The following is a 25317-nucleotide window of genomic DNA, read 5'->3' on the forward strand; positions in this document are numbered from 1 at the left end:
CTGCCCCCTGCGCCGGCCGAGGCGTAGCTGGCAAGCGGCAGAGACGGAGCAGGCCGACCACCAGCTGGCCCAGCTCAAGGGAGGTAAGGCACCCGCCGGAAAAGGGGAAAAAAATGGCGGACAGCCTTGCTTGGCGACCCCCGTGAAATGGTCGATCGACCCCAAATGGGGTCGCGACCCATAGGTTGAGAACCGCTGTCTTAGGAACACATGTTTATTTCCCCAAAATATAAGAAAATTAAAAAGTGCTAAGCCAACTCTGATACTTGCCAGCTCTGGTACTTGCCGTCATTCCCCTGTAATAGCAGATAAGTCTAATGGACTGTGTGCTCTGTATAACGTCAGCCCTGTGAGAAGTTAAAAGGTGACCTTAAGACCCCGTGTTCTGTTTATGGGCAGGGCTGTTTTTGGTGCTGCTGATAGATCAATTCTACAAGTCATACTAAAGTAGGAACCTAATTAGGTGGCATTAGGGTCCACCCGATACCTGGAAAAGATCCTTGATTTAAACTTTGGTAATTGTTTGGAATGAAACTCAAGGAAATCACCCTCTCAGAAGGTGTTGTTGGAACAGACAAACATGTTCAGTACTTCTGAATCGGAATAGTGTGGTCTCCTCTAGCAATAGAGGAGAAGCAGCCCTATTGATTGAAGGTATCAACATGGAAGATTTCCCTATATCTTATTTAACACATCATTTCTAGATGGGTCATATCCACTATCTTGTGGCCAAGTCAACATTTGATCGGATACTTTTTCTTCTCGAAACTATTGACTTCAGAATTCTGCCTCTTGCAAAACACAGAAAAACTTTTGAGAAGCAGTTGCAAATAATCCTGGAGTATTACTTTTTTTTGGCAATTTCACCCTTCTACCCCCTGGTCTTCTAACTAGTTTTTAAATGCCCACCAAGTCCTTTAATAGTGATGAAACAGAGTTATACACATTTGTCTTGGAAATGTCATTATCTGTTTGAAATTACCGGATTATGATTGCCGCTGGTAATCTAATTATCCAGATAATTTGTGCACTTTGCCAATGAAAACTGGCTGTTCCAGTTATTGCTACGCATACTCTGTATAGCGTTGATTTTCTGTTCCACCTACAGGGTTGTTCGTGGTCTGTCATCTTCGTAGACCTTGATGCTCATAATCGGAACCGGCAAACCCTTTGCTCATTGCTTCCACGTGAATCACGATCTCACGTAAGCAAAATGCTAAGCATGTCAACATATAACGTAGAGGGAGTTGTTTTATTAACCATTTTAATAAGGTTGCCGTTAGACAGAATTAGAATCCAGGTCTTTTTCAGAAAGAACTGTGTGAAAGAGATCTCCCTTATGGCAGACTCATCTTTTATAAGTGTTATAAGAAGGGGGTGAAAATTAACTGAAAGTTGAGAAAAATGTTCTGGTCGTGATAATTTTTGTTATGAAGCGATAAATAGGTGGATCTGTCTGACTTTCAGAATTTCTGATGCATTTGCAATATAACTTCAGAATGGAACATATCACCATCCCTAATGCATGAAAAAGACACATTTTTCTCTTCATTGTGCACTCAATTTCCATTTCCATTTTTAAAATCTGGGAACTCCTCTAGGTTAGAAATATGTAATTAGTTATTCTGGGGCCTAATAGCTGGAAAGACATTTTCTAATGGGTTAAGGCTTGCTGAAAGCCATTTCAACATTAGAAACTTCTCATTAGCATAAAATCCATTCCATTTCCTTATCTTAAAATGGGCAAGCTTGGCATGCTGCTTTGGACAATTCCAGTAAACTATTCTCACTGCTGCCTCAAGGAAAAATACATACGTACATACACATACATACATACATACGTACATACATGCATACACATATGTATGATTTTTTCCCCGATTTAAAGATTGGGAATATTCTCATATAGATCAAAACCTGATTCTTTTAATCTTGCAATTCCTTTAATTTTACTGTACCCATAAATATTTTTATGGACCAGCAAGGGAATGAAATTTATTCTCTGTATTGTTTCCTCTGTTTGAAAAACTTACCTTTGCTGGAGATTTCAATAGTCATTTTGTTTATAGGTTTACTCAGTTTTGTGCGGTGTGCAATATAAATAGCATTATCCTGTTCCTTTTTTGCAGTAAACAACATTATGTGAAGCATAAAAAATGCTAGTGGCGGGCAGAAGAAATTAAAAGCAAGAGATAAAAGACAGGGAAACCTGAAACTGCTTTTACTAATAACATAATCAGTTTTTGTTTGCAAACTTGCGTTGCAAAATTTCCTTTAGAGAGATTGCTCATAATATAAAAATACAAAAAAAGCCTCCCAACCCTTGATTGTGTATTCAGAAAATCTCTTCACCCTGTCAGCACCTGACTAAATATTGCTTTGTTTTATTATAATATTTTAGAGCTCTATTCACTGTAAACATTCCAGTGTATGTATATGCTTCTTTATTTAAACCCTTGTAGTTTCAGTTTTGATGCATCTACAGTTGTTGGTAAGGTAGATACTATATAGAGGTCAGCATTCTTCTAACCCAAACTCATCATTCATTGAATTGAGAATGTTCATCCATTATTTAGGTTAACTTTTTTTTTTATTATGCTAGAACACCGATGCTGCCCTCCTCCCGTGTATCAGCTATCCTGCATTTGCTGTGGACGATGAAGCTTTGTCCAATCAAACAGTCGATAAGATAGTTAGAAAACTCAAAGGAAAATACGGATTTAAGCGTTTTTTGAGAGATGGTTACAGAACGGCGTTGGAGGATAAAAACCGACAGTACTATAAACCAGCAGAGATTAAGGTAATGACCTTGTTCCTGTGATATGGGAAGGAAGGAATGTGTGTTCATAAATGCCAGAGTACAAAATTGGTGGGATTTTTTTTTTGTTGCCCCGTGTTTATTACAATGACTAGGCCAAGAAGTTCCAGGTTTGCCCACTTTAGATAATTTTTCATACTGCCAGTTGTTTTGATTCTGAATGTCCAGTTCTAATATTTGGATTTTACTGACATTGCTGAGTCCAGATGTTAGCAATATTTTTTATATCATCTGTTTTTAAGCTATTAGAGGACAATGCTTCAGCACTCTTGCAACTGAATTAACATCAAAGATTAATGTTGAATTATTGTTGATATAATCATGGGTCTTCCTTTCTGAAAATCCTGGATATGCCTCCATTAATGTTCCTTACATATCCATTGTCCTGAATTTCTAGGATGGAAATTCATAGGATGGAGATAATCCTATAGGACATAGGATGGAGATAATTCTATAGGACATAGAATGGAGATAATCTTTCAGACACCAGAAAACCACTGATCCATTAGAGTTAGTAACAAGAGACTAGATAGCTAGTGGCCAAACTCAACTCATAACTATTTTATACACGTACAAGTGACAATATGTAGTCCTTTGGTTCATTTTCAATCTGTCACTGATATAAAAGGATGAGGAGTGTATCATTTGTATTCTGCCCTGCGTAGTGAAGAATTATCTGAACCATGGACCCTACTCCAAATGTAATCTACCTGTATGGAATGTGCGGGAGAAAGACAGAGGGCAGGACAAGTGGGTTTACAAGTTTGCCATGGTCAACTCACCATGACCAACTTGCCACGGTCGTCATGGCCAACTCATCATGGCCAACTCATCACAGCCAACTCACCAAGGGACAAGAGTTACATTACTATCAAAGAAAGAATGCAAAAGGAAGGACAAAACGAAATGCGAATGAGAAAAATTAAAATAATTTAAAAAATTATTTTAAATATTTAAATCAAATTGTTGAATTGTCCCACGTTAAGCTGTCCCATTCTGAGAACAAAATAGTGCAGAATGCACTTCATCCCTTAGACTCCACATTAACCTCAACGTGACTTAGCTCTGTCAAATCTATGGAGAGAAGTTAAGTTTTAGATGCTCTTCTCATGTTCTTTGGGTGTTCTTCCTCACTTTCTCTCGGTGTTGTTGCATGTTTTGACAGAACCCAAAGAAAATGTTCTTTGCTTTGATGTATAAAGTGAAGTGGGAAGAAGCTAAACAAATCATAGAAGCTATTAGCTTTGGCACTTCCTTGCCATCTATTTTAGTGAAGGAGACATGGCTTGTAGGGTGGATGTGCAATACTTAATATATTGCACCAGCATATTTCTTCCTGATAGATTTGTTTAAAGGTGAATGTGTTTGCATTTCCACTTCAATGTATAGCTTCTTTCCTGTCACAGATAGTCAAATTATTTATCATTTTATTTAATTTCACAGCTGGCTACAGACTGGAGTGTATTAATAATAAAATTTTGATATGGTACTGAATATTAATGCTTTCCATTAAGAGCTGTCTGAATGAAGTTCCCTTTTCTCCTTCACTTTTCTTTTCATACTATTTTTAATTTAAATGGAATTTCCTTGCGGAGCAGCACGGTGCGATAAATCTTAACACATAAAATTGTGGTTCCGCATTTTGAAAGGGTTGGAATTTCTTTTCTTTTCTTTTTTTAATGTAGCCAGATGAATTACCTTTTTTCCCCCTCTTTCTTCAATGTAAGTTGTTGTTGTACTGAAAAAGAATAATTTGTTTTCATATGTATCTTTCATTCCTTTGAACTTGTAATAGATTGCTTGAACATGTTTCCGACAATAAAACCGCAGCACGCCTTTTATACATATTTATTTTTTTTCTTTTTGAAACAATTTTCAGCTCTTTGACGGCATTGAATGCGAGTTTCCTCTCTTTTTTATTTTTATGATGATTGATGGTAAGTATGATTTTGTGTTCTGATTGTCTCTGAAGAAAGGAGTTGGAATGTGTAGAGAGGATAAATGGAAGGATGCGCGCGTGTATACCCATGCCTATAGGCCTGTGGTGGTGAACCTATGGCACGCGTGCCACAGATGGCACGCAGAGCTCTCTCTGTGGGCACGCGCGCTGTCACCCCAGTCCTAGGCCTTCAGCTGTGTTTTATAAAACCTTTTCGCTTTAGGCCTCCGCCGCCATGTGCAAAAAAAAAAAGGTTCAATCAATCAATTTCAACTTCTCGCGGGGAAAAAAAATCTCGCAAAGTTGGAATTGATTGATTGATTGATTGATTGATTGGGTGAGCCACACCCACCCAATTGGCCACACCCACTCAATGAGCCACACCCACCCGGCACCTGACAATACATAAGTGGGTTTTGTGTTGCAGTTTGGGCACTCGGTCTCTAAAAGGTTCGCCATCACTGCTGTAGGCAAACCAAGAGGAAGATTATAATTGCTTGTGCCAAATTTTTCAATAATAATGCTGCACCTAAGTAAAATGAATTTAGCTGATGGAATAAAGGGGGCGTGATGGCTCAAGTGGTTAAAGACACTGAGCTTGTCATCTAGAAAGCTGACAGCCCAAGTTCAAGACCTGAGCACTGCACAACGAGTCAACTCCCATCCTTGCTCCAGCTCCTGTCAACCTTGCAGTTCAAAATCATGCAAATGCGAGTAGATCAATAGGTACCACTTTGGTGGGAAGCGTTAACAGCATTCCATGCAGTTAGCTTGGGATGTAGCCCTGCTGACCACATGACCACAGAAAAGTTCCAACACTGGAAGTTTTTAAGAAGAGACTGGACAGCCATTTGTCTGAAATGGTATAGGGTTTCCTGCCTGAGCAGGGGTTTGGACTAGATGACCTCCAAGGTCCCTTCCAACTTTATTATTATTATTATTGATCATTGCACAGTCAGCCAGATGTTCAGACTGGATTTGGCATTTTTGTCTACCTATCGAGTCCTTACCAAAGACCTGGGATAGGCAGATGTGGATGTTTGATGGTATTACAGATATCGTCGCAGGATGGAAGCAGTTCCTAGTAAGGCCACCTTTTGCAATTGACTAATGGCGAATTTGTCAATGCCGATGGTGTTCAAGTGGTGCTCCAGTTGTTTTGGGATTGCACCCAAGGCGCCTATTACTATTGGTACTACTACTACTACTACTACTACTACTACTACTACTACCACTATTATTATTATTATTATTATTATTATTATTATTATTATTATTATTATTATTATTATTATTATTATTTACTGGACAGGGAAAACTTCTACCTTTATCTTTTAATTTACCTTTAATTAACAGAAAACTTATTTTCTGTTATGTGTTTTATTTCTCACTGTGTTTGGTTGGACAGAGCAGTTATTTATGTACAATTAAGATTAACAAGCTAAAGGGTTTTTTAAAGGTTTTTTTTATTTGGGAGGTCTCTAGTGCAGAAACAGTGCAAGAGCCCCTCCGTCAGTTTCAACAGGGACACCAGGAAATAATTGGAACTCCTCTCCCATCATTCCCAGCCAGGTCAATGCAATGACAGAAGGTTGCTTTAGGTAGATCTGTGAGTATCTAACGTAATGCTGTTTACATACCTGCCAGCCGTTTTGGGAGATTTTCACAGATAAAGCTTATGGTCACAGTCGAATAAATGACTTTTACTGAAATCTCATGTAGCTTCAGTGACATTTTGCCGCCCTCCTTCGTGACCTTTATCTTCAAGGAAATGCAGAATTTGAAATCGGCAACATTTCCAGCCTCCCTTCCTCCAAACCCCCCCCTCCCCCTGGAAAGAAGAACTGGAACCACTGGCGAGTGTGAATTATAGACAAATGTCAGTAAAAGGAAATACAGATCAAAGCTTAACACTGTAATCATGACAAAACTGCAGGAAATCCATCTGGTATTTCATAACCCCCTACCTAACAGGGAAATTATTTTCAACTAGGGAAGTAGTGGGTATTACAGTCTAATCCATGAAAAATTATATGTATGCCCATATATGATAAGAGAGAACGTGTAATAGGAAAATACCTTATGAGCCATCCCTCTCGTCTACCCTTCCATCTTCCCCCCCCCCTTTCTTACATGGCATTTCTCTCGTTCTGATCTTTGCTGGCTGCAAGCCACAATTTGTGGTTTTGGTGTACCTAGCCAAATTGAGGAGTGGCAGGGTTAAGTCCTGGTCTGCACCTGTCTTTTTGCCACAGTTGTTAAGTGACTCTCTGTGATTGTTAAATTAGTACCATGGTTGTGAAGTGAATCTTTGCTTGTCAGAAGGTGATCACATGACCCTGGGACACAGCAATGGTTATAAGTCAGTTCCCAGTGTCTGAATTTTGAAACCGGGAGATTGTGAGTTCTAGTCCTGCTTTAAGCAGGAAAGCTGGCTGGGTGACTGGGTCAATCGCCAGGAGATTGTGAATCCTAATTCTGCCTTAGGTAGGAAAGCCAGCTAGGTGACTTTGGGCCATTCACTAGGAGACTGTGAGTTCTAGTCCTGCCTTAAGCAGGAAAGCCAGCTGGGTGACTTTGGGACAGTCACAATGAGATTATGAATTCTAGTCCTGCCTTAGGTATGAAAACTGGGTGAATTTGAGCCAATCCCTCTCTCTCAATTTTTAACCTACCACACTATGTTGTGGTGTGGAAAATGGGAAGAAGAGTATTAGGTAAGTTCACCACATTGAGTTATTTGTAAAAACCCCATAAAGATGGGATTCAAAAATGCAAGCAAATGTAGTATATGATGGGCAATTTGAGTGAAAGGGCAGATGGATTTATAGAAAGCAGAAGGTCGTCAGGTGCCGTTTCCCATCTCTGCCGTTTCGTCTTGAAGATAAAGACTCTTTTACCTTTGATAGCGGTTGACTGAAACGGCGATGGGCCTTTTCGTTAGCACTGAGTCACCTAGAAAGGGATGCATCTTGCTAACAAAGTCTCCTTGGATTGTTTTTAGGGTTCTTCCGAGGCAACCCTGAGCAAGTCAAAGAATATCAGAACCTTCTGGATCCTTTACTACAACAATCAGTGGAAGGTATTCTCCATGGAGAACTCTGGATCAGGAGTCCTCAAGCATGTTTCTAGTCAATGTAGTAAATGCCAGACCAACTGCTAGAAAAAAGACTCCAGTACTTTGGAAGAACTCCACTCCAGGCTAAATATGATGTCACATTCATTTCCCCCCCCCCTCAAATGTGGATCAGGAAAAACGGTCTGGTGAATGAAATATCAATTAGTTAAACATTCGGTTGCTCAAGAGCCATGAGCCACCTTCGTCTTTTGTTGTGTACAACTACATTGTGCGTGAGACCAAACCATCCTGAAGGAGAAGATATTGTAGAATGGGTAAATTGAGTAATGTGACGTGGATCCATAGTATCTGGTCATGGCCAAGAAAGTAACATTTCTTGATCCTCTAGAACCATGTTTTTTAATCTTGATGACATTAAGATGGGTGGACTTCAACTCCCAGGCTGGCTGGGGAATTCTGGGAGTTGAAGTCCACCCATCTTACAGTTGCCAAAGTTGACAAACACTGATCTAGACTTCTAGTTGAAGTCCACCCATCTTACAGTTGCCAAAGTTGACAAACACTGATCTAGACTTCTAGTTGAAGTCCACCCATCTTACAGTTGCCAAAGTTGACAAACACTGATCTAGAAGTTGACAAACACTGATCTAGTACACTTGGTCCTGGGATGGTAAGTTGGGTCTTAATCATGACACTTAATAGGTCTTGCAAGATGCAAGTTTACGTAGGTAAGAAGCCTTGAGGATACCTCACTTTTCTCAAGGGAAATTTGTGGTTCTGAAGAGAGCTCTGAGTAAATTTCTTTAAAAAATCCCATTTCAATTATGTTTATGATCTCATTGCTTCCCCCCCCATATCAATACAATAAAGGCATTCCGTTTGAAAATACTACAAAGGAAAGTACACTGAGATGTTGAGTATCTCTTATGAAGTATCTCTTATAAAAACGATCCTTTTGTTCTGAATCTGCCAACTCTTCTCCAGTCATGGTTTGCCTTGTGTGCTTTTTGTTTTAGCTGAATCTGGCTAATTAAAACAACCACAGTGAATTATTTTAGCACTTACTCTCTGTTTCCCACCTTTTAACACCCTTCCAGAAAGCGAGTAGGATGCTTTCCTTTACAATGTTTCACAGTAGCCTATCCTTTCCATTTTAAATCCTGGCCAATGTCCCACTGTGTAATTCAATTGTAACCTTTTTTTAAAAATTGCTTTAAATTGCCATTTGCATGAAATAATATATAATTTAATTAAATGTGCATACACTATGCACCGTGTCTTTAATAAACATTTCAAAACACATCTTCTTGACTTTAAGCCATTATTCTTCTTGTTGTGCCATATCCGTTATCGGACGTTGGCGATCATGTTGGCGATCCTGTTTTTATCAGCAGCCGCATGAAAAAGTGCTGCTGAGTTTTGTCCAAACCAGTCCCTGAGATTTTGAACCCATGATGTTCTTCTTCTGCCTGGACCTCGCTTGCCTTCGATCTTTCCCTGGAGGATTAAATGGAGTATGCCGTATTTTTCTGGGTGTCGCATCACATGTCCGAAATATTCTAAGCCATTACCAATACAAATGACCTGTAACTCAAACACCTATATATTTTCGGACATAGGTATATGTGATGATGTTAAAAACTCAAGAGTATTGAGGGTTTGGGTTTAAAGCACCATATTGAAGAATACAGGTGAAGTTTCTCTATCTCATTCTTAAGCTCTCTTTCATTATGGCTTTTCATTTCACTTAGAGCAGTTGTAAATATTTCCGATCCGTAGCACCTGCTTAACAGTGGTGCCTCTAAAAAAAAAAAAGCACAGCCTTTTCCATCTGTCAAAAATTGCCTTTTTCCCCCCCTCCTTCTAGAACCAGTTTATAGGCATTGCACCTGTTCAGTCAAGGTGTAAATCGAGATGGCGGTTTGTATCAACTTTAGTGAGCTGCAGCACAGAAGGATTATTAGTGGCGGCGTTATTTCTTTCACTGTGCTTTTTTTTTTGGGTGGGGGGAACTTATTTTGTCAAACGTGTATTTCTTTATCCTTCACCTTTTTTTTTTTTTAGAACTGCCCATGTCCTTCCATTTGTTCCTCTTTAACTAGTCTGTTTAAACATTTGCAGGCTTTCCGGTTGTACCCAAATATTACCACGTGCCAGCTGATTTTGTTGAACTGGAAAAGAAAAATCCCGGCAGCCAGAAAAGGTTTCCTAGTAACCACGGACGGGATGGCAAGTTTTTTCTGTTGGGACAGTCCCTCTATATTATTGCCAAACTTCTCGGTAAGTAGGCAGACCTACCAAAGAATCAGAATGTCCTCCTAGTTGAATAAGATTCTCCTGCACCTGACTTCCTGAGTTTTAGAAGCTGCATGAGAAGGTTCCTGGATCATTAAACGACCTTTTAGCAATGGCAAATAGCATTTATATACCAGTTCACAGTGCTTTACAGCCCTCTCTAAGCGGTTTACGGAGTCCGCATATTGCCCTCCAACAATCTGGGTCCTCCTTTTACTGACCTCGGAAGGGTGGAAGGCTGAGTCAACTTTGAGCTGGTCGGGATCGAACTCCTGGCAGTGAGCAGTGAGTTAGCCTGCAATATTGCATTCTAACCTCTGTGGCCCCATGGCGTAGTGCACTATCACGCCGCTGTTGAACCTATATCACACACAGTTTCCTAGAATTGCTAAACCGTAGCTTATTAACTTGAGAGCGAACTTCTTCAGACTTAAGAATTGTAAGAACAATGCTGTTCGTTTGGGCCAAGGATCCATTAGTTCATCTTCCATCTTACCAACCAGATATTCTTTGGGAAGCTCACTACTTCCCAAATAGAGTTCATCTCCCATGTTGCTCTGCAGCAGTTTGCAATTAAGATGCGCCTACGATTCAGAAATATTCAGCCTATCTCCGTCAAGACTGGTGGCCTTTGACAGATGCATTCTCTGTAGCCTGCTTTGTCTGGCTTTGAACGTTGACAGTATCTCTTGTTTCTATTACATTCAAAGAGAAAACTGACACTGGGGGAAAAAAAAAATTCAAGCTGTTGATGTTGAAGTTTGAAGCACAATGAAAGGGTGAGGGAAGAGCGTATGGGCACATGGCTTATCATAGTGAGTCTGTTCAAGATCATTGTCTCTCAGTGCAGTGTTAGATTTCAAGAGGGCTTGGAAAAATACGTGCTGGAAATGTCTCTCAGGATAAATTCTCCATGCTGTTTGTTCGAATTCTGGGATTGAAGCTGGCTTCCTGATTCCCCTCTGGGTGCGCAACGTGTTCTGGCAAAACTGGGCTCAGATGCCTTCAGTGATCTAAGGACCAACCACCACATTTCATTATCACTCTGGTTCGTTAATCAGATGCTGATCTCGGTTTCTTGCGGTATTTCAGAGTAATAAATTGCGTAGTGTTGACAACTGCTTTTAATTATCCGTTGACAAATAACTGATGCTGGTGGTCTTGCTTTCAGTTGATGGTTTAGTAAGCATTAAAGATATCGACCCAGTGAAGCGTTTCATTCCCCCGCAAGATCAACGGAATGTTAGCATGCGATACTCAAATCAGGTACGTGTGTCTTCATTTAAGTTGGCGATTTCTACTGATGTATGAAAAAAAGTCCATTACTGTTGAGCAAATTGCTGATCCGTAACATATTGGGGGGGGGGAATAATTTTGGATTAGCCCATGATGAGGAGCATAGAATAAATTGCTTATATAATAACTATTTGCAAAGTTTGCTATACTTTTCAAAGTTGGAATAGACCGTCTGGATAATATTTTTTAAATTGTGTACCCCAATTTTTACAAGCCAGCAGAACCAGTTAGCTAATTTGAACAGTTGGTTACAAAACACGACTGAGTTGGTTTACTAACGTTATATCAATGTCCACCCAGGCTGGGTCTAGTAGTTATAAAATAACTGTTGGAGCTGAAATAGGTGCTGGGCAAATAGGTCAGGCCTTAAAATTATGATTATCAAGCATCCAGGAGCCTGTCCTATAATTTATTCAGTTTTGTTTTCTTTCAAAAAATACCAGCCTGGACAAAACATATAAAAAGAACTGCATATGTGAGATGCATTGGTGAGTTTATTTTTTCCATAGAGACCCCATGCTTGTGGTTTGGTTGTTAAATTTACCGACTCTCCCTCTACATTCTTTTTAAGACTACAATTCAGATATCTTAAACTACAGGTAATCCTTGATTTAACAACCATTTGTTTAGTAACTGTCCGAAGTTACAGTGGCAATGAAAAAAGTTAATAGGCTTGAGGTTGGTTCCTGGAAAGGTTCTACAGTAGCAGGTTGAAACAAGTGATACACAGCTCACAAAATTTGTGAGATTATGGTAGACTCTGTGGATCACCTCATATTTTTTAGGACTGCAGAAGAATCGATTTAACGTACCTAACACATTTAATTTTAAGCAGCCGTGACTGTATCTTACCTTAATTTCTTCTTCACAACTCTTACCTTCTATTTGTTTTCAGTTCAATAAATCAAGTTATTTTGTTGGATTTTTGGAATTTACTGGCATTCCATTAGTATTGGTTTTAATTCATTTTAACGGTAACTGCAAAACCATTATCTGGATTGAACCCAGTTAACGGGTTTCTCATCCACCTTGGTTGTAAATCTTTGTTCTCCAGACATTTATTCCCTTATTCAGGAATTGGCTTTCTCAGCAGGAGGCTCACAAGACATGACTCAGTTAGATTTGTCCTTTGATTTCAGATAAGAATAAAACACATGAAAGTATTACCCACTGTGCGATGCAAAAGTCAAAGCTTTTCCAAGTTAATGAATACTTGGCCATTACTTTGATGGCCCAGGAAATATAGGAGAAAGTCAGGCAGAGCTGTGGGTGGCGTCAAGGGAGGAATCAGCCTGTACTCATTACATTCCCACATGCATTCTAAGTCCAACCCCTCTTGAATTCCATTAACTCTTATCTAGTGCCAATTTACGGCCGACTGTTAGTTGACTTGTTTTTTGTGGCTAGGCATGAGCAGTAAATCAGTTTAACTGGAACTTAACGTTTGTCCTGATTCTTTGCACCTGACAGGATCTGAGATGTACAGTAGATCAGACCAAGAAATCAACTCCCCATTAAAATGAGAACTACTTTTATTAAAACTGGCTATCGTCACCGAAGGTTGCAAGTCTAATTATGCTTTGCTTCCTGCCTCTCTTATACTCATGTGAATTAGGGGGTGTCTGAGACATTTATGCATACGTCCTTTATTGTTTGGGCTTAAGGAATATTTTCCTTCTTACAGCTTTGGTAAGAGATCTCCCATTTTTCTTCTCGAGGCCATCCTCTTTACAGCACCTGAATTGAATTAATGTAATGGTTCTCTCTAACCTGGGATATGCTGGCCTCTCTCTCTCTCTCTATATATATATATATATATTGAGAAAAATAGTCAAACACCGGGATAAATATAAAAACAACTGTTTAATAAACTAATAACTGTTTGATAAACTTAGCTTTCGTTGGCTAACTGCCGACGTCGTCAGAGTCGAATGCCGGAGGTTCAAAAGCCTGCTTATAAGACCGGCAGTTTGTGCACTCTGCTCATAGAACATGTTACCGGTCTACCCGCCCCAGTTGACCATATTGCTTCTAATAGTTTCACATCCATCTTTATACTCGTAAGCTCGGGGATCATCACCTCTCTTGTTGTCGTTCTCTCTTTGCCTGCTTTGGATGTATCTGGGTACACGTTGCTATAGGATGGTCCCCCATTGCCTCCTGTCCTGTATAATATACAGGCCTCCTGTCCTGTATTATATACAGGCCTCCTGTCCTGTATTATATACAGGCCTCCTGTCCTGTATATAATACTAGATAGCTTCGTAAAAGCCAATCAGTCAGCCAAAATGGAAGTTTCTTTTAAAAGACAATTTCATTCATTAACGAAGCTCGTGTAGTTCTCATTAGTAATAAAACAATTTAATCAAACTTGAGATTTGGGATAGAAGCTATTTTCTACAAAATGGCCCTTTTTCTAAAAACCTATCATGAAACCAGATCTATGGAAGGGCTATTATTCTTTTTCCCATAACTGGAATTCAAGCATGAATGACTCCATATGAAAAAGCGCTATCTGCATTTAAAACGGTTCTTTCCCTGCAACGGGGAAATGATAACGTGTGTGGGGTAATTCCCCTGAATTGTTTTTCTTATGAATATCCCATTTCCAACTGAAGTGGACAAGTACTTCATAAAAGGGCTTTGTATTCGAGTTCTAAACATTCTCTGGTATAAACAGGAACAGATTGTAGCAGTGCTCTGCAGCTGTCTACAGATGTTGATTCTTTTTCTTCCTGTCATAAAATATCTCCATTCCAGCATTTTTTTCTCAGTCAAACAAATAAACAAAAACAGGACCACAGACCCAATAAACGAATCATAAAAGTTTTCTCCCCCCCCCAGTCCTTTTTTCATCCTTATGTTAAAAGCTAATTTGCATTTAACCTTGCTGAAATCAATTCTATTTGATGCTTCAAAAGATTCATCAGGCTAAATCAAGCATTAGTGGAGCCAGGATGTTTATTTATCTTTTGGAATTGAGACATCCCTCCATGTCTTGCTTTACTCATTTAAAACAACCCTTTCCAAACTTCTTAATGTGTTACATTGTGCTTCAATTTTTTCCTATTGTGCTTCAAAAATCCTGCCAGGAACTCAGTCAACAGGCTGCTATGAAACCATTAGAAGTTCAGATCAAAGGGGTGGAGGATATTGTGATGGCAAATGTCCATTGATCTTGATCCTGACTAGATCAAAAACCCCGTAAAGAGTGGGGGACTTGCATAACTCCTCTTACTTTGAAGCTTATTGAAATCTAAGCCTCACACCAAGTTCTAACAATAGTTCTGTTGTTCTACTCTACTCTAGAACAGTGGTGATCCTGCATCACATCCACACCAACTCTTTGTCACAAATGCCTAATTTGCAATAAATGGAACTGCTTCCTAAATTCATAATAGGATTGTAAATACTTAAAAACTTGGAATAATAAGTAAGCATTAGTTAGAGAGCACTGATTGTTTTCCAAGTTTTTTCTCAAACAAAAGCAATCTATGTTACATTTGTATAGCAGAATTCACCAATCTGGGCACGGTCTAGATGCCTAGACATCTTATCCTAGAATCCTTCCACCAGAGTAGCCATTATTTTTTTTATTTTTTAAATTTTTTTACTGAAAAGCAAAAAATTAAAAACATTGAACATGGTAGCACAAATTTGACATATATCTCATTTCACTATTACCATAAATTACTAATGAGAAAAACCTATACAATAACATCACTCTAATCACAATCTTGAATTATCTCAGTACAATAACTTCCCTGCTTTTCAACCATTATTGAGGTTTATAATAGTTGAAGCCCACATATCTAGAAAGTGCTTGGATTTTGCAAGGGTGCATCGAACAAACACAATGTAGTGTATATAGTTTTATTTTGTACCAATATCACACTGTTTGAAGTTGCCCAGTTAAAAACCTTACAGCTAAAAGTATACTTGATGCTCTGCTGGTGCCTTAAGTCAGACCCCCCAAGTTATGATATGTTCGTAGGCAGTGACAATTCCATTGTTTTTTCTGTGGATATACTCAAAAAAAAATTAAAATTTGCTATACTCAAAAAAAATTAAAATATGGAATCTGCCCATAAAACGAATGAAAAGGACATTTTGGGTAAATAAACTCTACATGTGCAGTCATGTAGGCTGTCTGCTTCATAGAACATCTGCTACGCATCCACATTATATACCACTGCTGAGAGATAACCAGTAGCATTACGTTCATGGATTAGTAGAAAATGCTTTTTAGTAAATGATGCACAAGTCTAATAAATCAAAGGCTGGTGGTTTCTTGTCCTTCCTGCTTCACTACAAAAGAGTTAAACAAAAGGGAAGAATCTGTTCCTGCCATTTCAATAGTGCATGATTCAAAAAATTATTGACATCGCAGCTCCCCAGGTGGCATTTAGATTTATGTGTGTTGCTTCCCTGATGTTCCTTTCTCCTGTTTGCATAACCAAATGGATTAACAGGCAATAAAGAATGAAGGAAAGCCGCAACTCAGCCGGAAAATGCCAGTCGTATTTAATGAACGGTTATTGTTCACATTGGCTTTGCGTTATGTGGCAGGTAACAATCAAATAGCGAATCCCCATAAAAAAGATTTCTTTTTCTTCTTCTGGTTTTAGGGTCCCTTGGAAAATGACCTCGTGGTCCATGTCTCATTGATGGCTGAAAGCCAGCGGTAAGTCATTCAGATCTCCAATAAACCTCTTTGATTGGTTTTCAAGGTGCTAGTTAGTGATTCTGGTACTTAAGATGGAGATGCCATCGTCTCCAGATCCTTTGTAGGTGAAATCTTGCAGAGTTTCTCCATCCCTCCTATGACAACATCCTACAGTCAAGAGGCAGAGTGAAACTGTTGGATTTTGATGGGTCAGGCTGGAAATTAAAATGAGGAGCTTGACATTTTCCTTTTTTTATTATTTAACTCAATGGGCTTCAAGGTTCAGCCCAAACCTCTAGTGAAGTCCCAAGACTCCTGTTCCAGAACTGATCTCAAGAATGGTGGATTGGGAAGAATTCTTGGTTCAGATCTGAATTTTGTCACCAGCCATATTCAGGTTTCCGGTTTAGCTCAGGCAGGTTCAAGAGTTATAGGACAGAGACATTGTGTTAGACTGTCACTGTGTTTCTGTCTTAGCATGTTGCATAAGCATGTGAACACAGGCAGATCTTTCCAAGACCTTTTGGAGATATCTGGACCTACATGGTAATTCTAGTTTTGAAACTCTCAAAGCAGTAATAAAGATTATTACACCCAACCTGGCTTTGATTGCATAAAAACCTGGATTTCTTTCAAATATGGTCTACTGAAAGCAGATTCCAGTTTTGTCACACTAATGTTCCTTTTGTAATGTTTTCATTGAAAACAACAACAGCTTGCAGGTGTTTCTGAACACATATGGAATCCAAACACAAACACCGCAACAAGTTGAACCCATCCAGATTTGGCCTCAACAAGAACTTGTGAAGGTAAGTTATTACTTTAGCATTTTTTTTTAAAAAAATTATTTTCATTGTCTTTTTAAAACTAGTGTTTCCTAGGCTATGATAAATTGCTTTGATTTTGGTGCTAATTATGTCAAATTAAAAAACTATGTACTGTATGTACAGATACATACACACACAAACAGACACACACCTATCAATAAACGCAGGTTTTATTAAAAAGGAACACCCTAGAAATAGCTAGAAATGAATCGTAAGGAAATGAAGTAAATGATACACTTGTTTTTATAGAGAGAAAATCTCTTCTAATATTGTTTCGTTCTAGCGCTTAGAATAGCAAATGTTTCCAGTCCAAACACATCTCATTTGTAAACAAGGTCCAATTCAAATTTTGTTGAGCAAATATGTTTAACTTATTCGTGCTGATATTCTGAGATTACTCAGTGAATAAAATTGTCACAGGGAAAATATGTTTCTGAAATAACGTGCATCTCAAGATTAGAAGCCGGGAGACTTTGAGTTCTCATCCCACCTGAGGCACTAAGTTAGCTGGGTGACCTTGGGCCAGTCACTCTTACGTAGCCCTTGGAAGAAGGCAATGGCAAACCGTTTCTGAAAAATTTTGCCAAGAAAACTGCAGGGACTTATCCAGGCAGTCTCCGAGAATGGAAGGGGCCTTGGAGGTAACCTAGTCCAACCCCCTGCTCAGGCAGGAAACCTTATACCATTTCGGGCAAATGGCTGTCCAGTCTCTTCTTAAAAACTTCCAGTGTTGGAGCATTCATCGCTTCTGGAGGCAGGTTGTTCCACTGGTTAATTGTTCTCACTGTCAGGAAGTTTCTCCTTAGTTCTAGGTTGCTTCTCTCCTTGGTTAGTTTCCATCCGTTGCTTCTTGTCCTGCCTTCAGGCGCCTTGGAAAATAGCTTGACTCCCTCTTCTTTGGGGCAGCCCCTGAGATATTGGAACACTGCTATCCTGTCCCCCCTCGTCCTTCTCTTCATTAAACTAGACATCCCCAATTCCAGCAGCCGTTCCTCATATGCTTTAGCCTCCAGTCCCCTAATCATCTTTGTTGCTCTTCTCTGTACTCTTTCTAGAGTCTCAGCATCTTTTTTACATCGCAGTGACGATGTCATATTTTATTTTAACCCCGTGTGTATGTGAGTGAGTGAGTGAGTGAGTGAGTGAGAGAGAGAGAGAGAGAGAGAGAGAGAGAGAGAGAGAGAGAGAGAGAGAGAGGAAATCTGGTTTATATGTGAAAATTTTGTTTCTTGCTTTCATTGCATTAAAAAAAAAATCTATTAAAAAATTTAAAGTGCCCAGGAATAAACAAGTCGGCAGTCCTACCTAGTTCCCTGAAAAAAAAAAAGCTTTAAAAATAGAGCATCACCCTTTGCCCCATAAATATTAAATCTATTTATATTTCAATTATGGATCTTCAGTATTTATTTTATTTCAAACACTTACATCCCACCAGGCCTGGCCGGGGCAAGGCATGAATGCATAAGAGGAAGAGAAAGAAGCCTTTCAGATTTCCAGCTTTGAAACAGAACCCCCTGAGATGCCACCACTATTTCTTTGAACCGAACCCTCAAATAAATTGGAATCCCATATAACTGTTTCAGGAAGGGAGTCCTATAAACTCAGCATAGAGCATTGATCACAGCTTATCTCTGGCGTTCTAGGCGTGCCGTAATTGATGAGCAACCGCCAAAGGAAACAGCCCGACCCATAATTCAATAAGTCTTAATAGGATGCAGTTAAATATGGATCTGCTGGCCACAAAACGCAAAGAAAAGATTGGATTTGTACCTATTCCCCCCCATGCAGTTTTTAAGTGGAGTTTCTCTTCGATTTCTGCCCTCTTCTCTTTGCTTTACACGGGCTTGGCTTTCTTTCCAAACCGCTCGAACAATGCCGGAGGGAGGTTGACCTTCACTTCCTGAAAAGGTCACTTTGCTGCAGAATCATTGACCAGCTTCCCTCCTTCGCTCACAAAGCTTTGGCTAGAACTCTTTTTTTAAAAAAAGTTTTTTATTTATAAAACAGTTAAAACAAAGATGGACATAACGTAACATTCCAGTGTATATATTCCTAACAATTTGTTCCTCATCATACATATAATTCTTAATCTCTCTATATACATATTTTTCTATACAATACAGTCTCTAATTTGTTTCTCTATATACTAACATACAGTTTTATATATCTCTACCTTAACACTAACTTAAAACCCGAACAGTTCTCCTTGATTCACACCAACAATAGAATTTGTCCCAGATTTCAAAGTAATCTGACTCTGTCTTGTCCTTCATTTCCATTGTGAGCCTATCCATATCAGCACACCATAGGATTTTATATATATTCTCTTCTTCTGTTGGAATTTCTTTATTCCTCCAGTTTTGTGCATACGCCAATCTAGCAGCCGTGAGAATGTGTAGCATCAAGTAAAGTATCCCTTTGTCGTATTTCTGCGTAGTTATGCCTAGTAGGAAGAGTTCTGGTTTTATCTCTACCTCTATCATTAGTATTTCTTCCAGCCATTTTTTAACCTTGTTCCAAAAGTCACGGGCTTTTGAGCACTCCCACCACATGTGGTAATCTGTCCCTCTTGCCAATTTACATTTCCAGCACGTGGAAGAAATATTTGGACCCAACTCTTTTTTTAAAGAGTTAATCTGTTCACTGAGGCAATCATATGTGCAAGAAGTACGAACTGGTGACTTCTTCTTCTTTTTTTTTTAAGAATGTTCCAGATCATGTCCCTCTCCATCTCACATTCACTTGTTATGTCTTCTCTCAGAGATCCTAAATATTCCGATTTGGCCGGAAGGAGGCTCTGTTCCTTGTTTTTAAATGAATAAATAAGGAATGCTGCTGCCCTTACTGATCTTTCCCAAAGGCACCAACTTCCTCTCTGAACATTGGTTTGCTGTGACATGTTACATTATATTGTCTTTTACAGGCTTACTTCCATCTGGGCGTCAACGAAAAACTGGGACTCTCGGGAAGACCCGATCGACCCATCGGTTGCCTTGGAACATCAAAGGTCACTATTCTGCACAGTTTAGTTAGCCTAAATATTGGAGGTAGTCTAAATCAGAGGTCCCCAACCCCCGGTCTGTGGACCTGCACCAGGCATGCCAGAAACCGGGACACTCAAAACAAGCCAAGCCTCATCCGTGGGATGCAGCTAGTACATGAAACCACGCCCCCTCCGGTCCGCGGAAAAACCTCTCTCCACGGAATTGGTCCCTGGTGTCCAAAAGGTTGGGGACTTCTGGTCTACATTATTCTCCGAGCTTGGCAAGAAATTGGTAGCGAAGCTTTTTGCTCCCTTTTCAGGAATTCGGCCCATTGAGTTTTGCATGGCTTATAACTGAAATTGCACATCTTATCTAAGATTTGTTCATCTGCAAGTTCTTAAGAAGAATCATCTCATTAGTAATTTAGGAGGAAGCTCTCCTAGGTGTTTTCAGTGTAATCCATATAAATAAAAATGTGAATGTTCGTTTGTTCAAAATCTTAAATCTCCGAAAGTTCTTCACCGATTGCGTTGAAATTTTGACACAACGTTGCATTCGAATACGCGCGTGTTTTTATATACCTATATTATATAGATGTCACACCTGTGACAGGTAAAAACATGCTTTTTTTGAAAAACAGCGCCATCTGTTGGACGTAAAAGCAACACACGCTTTTACCAGACTGAGCCACAACAACGCGTGGCCGGGTACAGCTAGTTGAGAATAGAATTTGGACTGTCATAGCCATGCTAGTTTGTGAGGTTCCACTAAACTTTTTAGCTTGGCTTGCTTGAATACCTCCATGGTTAAAAACGCTGTGTCATTGGCTTTAACTATTACATGGAACTTAGAGTTTACTCTCATAAAGATCTGATTGTCCGTGTTTCGTGGATCTGAGATATTGATGGTTTATTTATTCTACAGATTTATCGAATACTGGGGAAAACCGTGGTTTGCTACCCAATCATCTTTGACCTGAGTGATTTCTACATGTCGCAGGATGTTATGATGTTGATTGATGACATTAAGGTATTTTCGGATAAACTCTGATTCTGCTTCGTCTGTTTTCATTTTAAAAGCTTAGACATTTAAATCATAGATTAAGTCTTGTGCTTTGTTATGATCTGGGCACCTAAAAGAGAAAAAAATTGAGAAGACCTTGTACTCAATAAGGAAGGGACACAGTTGCTTTCTCCAGAATCTTTTGCCTGAAGTTGAATTTACTTGCTTAACTTACGTAAAAGCAAACCTCACTAAAAAAAAGAAGCTGGCATACTTTGAGCCGACTTGCATTAGACTGGATTGTATAGCTAATTCCATATATTAGCAACAAAGTGAAAGTTACTGCATTTGGAGCCACAGAAGGACATTTGTGGATTTGGGATGCTTTTTGTGAAAAAAAAAATTCTTTCATTATATAAGATGCTGCACCTTTTCTTAATTTCTTAAGAAGCACAGAAATGGGTCAAAGAAAAGTCCGGAATGAAGCTGATAGATTAAAAAATGCAGTCCACTCTCAAATAACCACAATAAAAAGACCAAAGTATCAAGATTGGCTTTCTTTACAAAATGTTAAATTGAGGATTAATCATGCAGCTGTACAGTAAATGGGGAGGGAGAGAGGGAGGAAAAAGAGAGAGAGGGAGAGAGACTGGAGAAGCCAAGTGCCGCTGAATTGATCAAAACTGCTAAAAATCCACATTTGAACTGGTAAGCTTCAATTTCATAAGTGGAAAAAAATAATCCTGGTGCCCTAGAAGGAAATTACAAAGTTGTTGAAACCCCAAGGAGAGTTTTTGATTTACAGTATATTCAGCATCTGCTGTTTTGTAAAGATTGGGCTGGATAATCTGGGAATACTCTGTGCTGGAGAACAGTGCTCTGTAATTTTATTTTTTTAAATATATTATCCCCCACTCAACCTGGTTTTTCTTTCTTTCTTTCTTTCTTTCTTTCTTTCTTTCTTTCTTTCTTTCTTTCTTTCTTTCTTTCTTTCTTTCTCTCTCTCTCTCTCTCTCTCTCTCTCTCTCTCTCTCTCTCTCTCTCTCTCTCTCTCTCTCTCTCTCTCTCTCTTTCTTTCTTTCTTTCTTCTGAAGCATTTGAATTCCCTCAGTTTCCATGGGCTTTTAAGTGGATTGATTTGGTGGCTTGCTTTTTTTTTTTTTACAAAAACTGGAGAATAAAGAAGTTTTCCAAGACATTCTGTAAATAATTCTTTTCAGATTATCCCTGAAGAAAAAGAACACTCTCTAAAATGTCATTTCAATAAATACTTCTGACATGGCGTCTCCTATGAAATTCATTAATATTTGTGGTCAATAAGGTCTTTTCCACAGAGTTCATTTCCACATTACAAATCATCTTCAGGAATCATCACAGGGGTCTGATTCAGATCTGTTTTAGATTGAAATTGCATTATATATACCAGTGCTTCTCAACCTTGGCACTTCAAGATGTTTGCACTTCAACCCCCAATTCAGTGCATTATATACATTATATATACAAGGGTTAAATTATATGTAATCTCTATATCTCTCTGTCTCTCTCTCTTTGTCTCTCTCTCTCTGTCTTTCTCTTTCAGTATCTATCTATCTATCTATCTATCTATCTATCTATCTATCTATCTATCTATCTATCTATCTATCTATCTATCTATCTATCTATATTAAAACCAATAAATAAGCGTGAGCATCAGGGAGTGCAATAAAATAATTTAATGTTAAAATACCTAAAAATGCCTAGCTTTCGCCGGCATCTGCCGGCATCATCAGGGCCTTACAATGCCGGTCAGTGGGAGAGTTACTTTTATAAATTAGCTAGGATATGCGCACGGCTCTTAGCCCTCGTCATCGGGCCAGACATGGTTGAATATGTTCCAGGCGCCAATTTCCTATTAGTAATCAGTTCTCTCCTGCGCCTCCCACTCGTGCAGACGACATCCGAGGGCTTTTCTTCCTTGGGGCCGGGTGTGGGTATGGGTAGGGTGCCTCCTTTCTTACACACAACTCCCTCCTCTATATTTCTTCTTGGTCTACTCGTATTACCCTCTTGCCTTCCCCCTCCAACCTGTTCAAGGGTGCCTCCTTTCTTACACACAACTCCCTCCTCTATATTTCTTCTATCTATCTATCTATCTATCTATCTATCTATCTATCTATCTATCTATCTATCTATCTATCTATCTATCTATCTATCTATCTATCTATCTATCTATCTATCTATCATCTCCCTCCCTCCCTCCCTCCCTCTCTCTTTCTCTCTCTCTCTCCACCAGATCTAAATTGCATTGTATCTACCAGTGTTCCTCAACCGTGGCCATCTGAAGATATGTGGACTTCATCTCCCAGTATTCCCCAGCCAATCACACATGTATTCTACACACCCATGTATTCTAAATATTGTCTTGTTTTGCTAATGTGATGTTTTTATTGCAATTTACACTATTTCAGTATTCTTTCTCATTGGGGGCGGGGGGCTTTATTTCCCTAGAATGCTTTGCAGTTCATTAAACAATACTGGAAAATGCACGGCCGTCCTTTATTCCTTGTGCTCATTCGAGAGGACAATATAAGGTAAGACGTCGTCCACCGAAACATGCACGTAAGATTCCCAATGCTGGGACATTTGAAAAGTTTGCAATATAAAAACCTTGTTTTATTTTTGTTTTTTTTTTACCTCAGGGGAAGTAGATTCAACCCCATACTAGACATGCTCGCCTCGTTTAAGAACGGTGTGGTCGGTGGCGTGAAGGTTCGCGTTGATAGGCTGCAGGTATAATTGTCTTTTCATTGATGCATGGCATAAAACGTGGCTTATAAGTATTTCAGGTAATCCGCAGGTATGAACGTGTCTTATTTCTGAATGAAATTAATATGTTTTTTTAAACAAATCAGAAGACTTGGGGTGGAAAATTGGAACTTTGATGTTACATATGTTGATGGCAGCGAGATTACTTTATGCACAAAAAATGGAAGGACACTTTGATTCCCACAATGGGCGAATGGTTGCAAAAGTTGATGGAGTTAGCAGAGATGGCTAAATTGACTGCTTTGATAAAAGAAAAAAACACAATTCTTTTTGTTTCTACTTGGAAACTCCTTCTGGGCTTTGTGCTTGAGGTAGAAGAAAAAATAAAGCTTTGATTTTGGGTTTTACTGATCAGATAGATCTGTTGTTCTAGAAATGGCTAGTTTATAGCATGATGTAAAAGTAAAGAGCTGAAGTTTGATGTTACTATTTTATTCTACTGCACCAAAGGGAGTCGGAAGTCAGTGGCTTTTTTTTTTCTTTTTCCCTTCTTTTCTACACTTTTTCCTTCCCTTTTCCCTCCCCTATTTTTCCTATTATTTGCTTTTGTATTTTCGTATTTTATATTATAAACCAGGGGTGTCAAACTCAATTTCATTGAGGGCCGCATCAGCATTGCGGTTGCCCTTAGGGGGCCGGGTGGGTGTGGCCAGGGTGGGTGCAGCCTACTGGGTGGGCGTGGATGGAGTGGATGTGGCCTACTGGATGGGTATGGCCAGCTCTACATCGTTCATGTCAAGGGTGCCTGTGGGGGCCTGGGCAGGAGTGGGGCAGATCTGAGGGTCTTTGGCAAAAGGGGGTGGGACCAGGGCAAGTGCCAAGGCATGGTCCACTGGAGGAGTCTCACTGTTCCTCTCAAGCCATGCAGGGGGGGGCTTATGGAGCTAAAACTGAATGCGTTTCAGCATAAATGGCCACCACAAAATTGTACATTGGCTCCCAGCTGGCCTGGGCCAGGGCCAAGGCAGAGGAGGCCATTCCCTCACTGTTTCCAGGATGGCTTCGTGGGCCACATGAAACCACTTCACGGGCCGCATCCATGTTTGACATGTCTGTTATAAACTAATAAAAAAAGAAAATTCTAAAATAATAATAATAATCATCGAAAAATCGGGTCACCTGTGAACTCGCCCAGTTATGCTGCATTCATTAAACCATGGTTAGCTGGTTTAATGCAATGTATTAAACATACATAAAACTTCTTTATGTGTGTGAATGGTTCCATGCAATGTATGAATCCAGTCCTTGTCTTCAAAATCCTGCTGGATCAATTCCAAAACTTCTTATTCCTTGCCAGTTTTAGGGGTTCAGTTCCATGCAACGAGGAGCAGATTGTCAGTGATGACAACTGATAGAATGCAGCTTCTGTTTGGAAAATGTTTGGTTCACCAGTGTTGTGTTTCTTTCTTGTTTTTAAAAGTGTATCTTAAGCCCTTAATAAAAAATGGTTGCCAGAAGCTTTAGCATCTAGATAGACTGCTGGAGCCATTCTGGTATTTTCAACCTGACCTATATGCAATTATTTCTCAGATTTAAATAATGCAACATTTTCTTTTGTTAAGGCTTGAGCATTAATTTCCTAAATTACTCCACTGTTGTATTCTTG

General features: G+C 39.3%; 1 protein-coding gene across 1 annotated transcript in view; it reads left to right on the top strand.

Annotated features, from left to right (window-relative positions):
* Positions 1-1108: 1108 nt before the first annotated feature.
* The window catches only part of LOC107298290 (phosphorylase b kinase regulatory subunit beta), a gene marked incomplete at both ends in the record, with an annotated part of 55184 nt that continues 30975 nt past the window's right edge, over positions 1109-25317 (top strand). The window contains 12 exons of the mRNA XM_015827667.1: positions 1109-1204; positions 2603-2800; positions 4698-4755; positions 7762-7839; positions 9958-10116; positions 11303-11397; positions 16056-16111; positions 16809-16902; positions 19844-19927; positions 20829-20933; positions 23394-23476; positions 23585-23675. Of these exons, the coding sequence (XP_015683153.1) occupies positions 1109-1204; positions 2603-2800; positions 4698-4755; positions 7762-7839; positions 9958-10116; positions 11303-11397; positions 16056-16111; positions 16809-16902; positions 19844-19927; positions 20829-20933; positions 23394-23476; positions 23585-23675 (1197 nt within the window). The remainder of the gene's footprint in view (positions 1205-2602; positions 2801-4697; positions 4756-7761; positions 7840-9957; positions 10117-11302; positions 11398-16055; positions 16112-16808; positions 16903-19843; positions 19928-20828; positions 20934-23393; positions 23477-23584; positions 23676-25317) is intronic.

The sequence above is a fragment of the Protobothrops mucrosquamatus genome, unplaced genomic scaffold (assembly GCF_001527695.2).
Source record: "Protobothrops mucrosquamatus isolate PMUCROS unplaced genomic scaffold, P.Mucros_1.0 scaffold_216, whole genome shotgun sequence".
Classification (NCBI taxonomy): Eukaryota; Metazoa; Chordata; class Lepidosauria; order Squamata; family Viperidae; genus Protobothrops; species Protobothrops mucrosquamatus.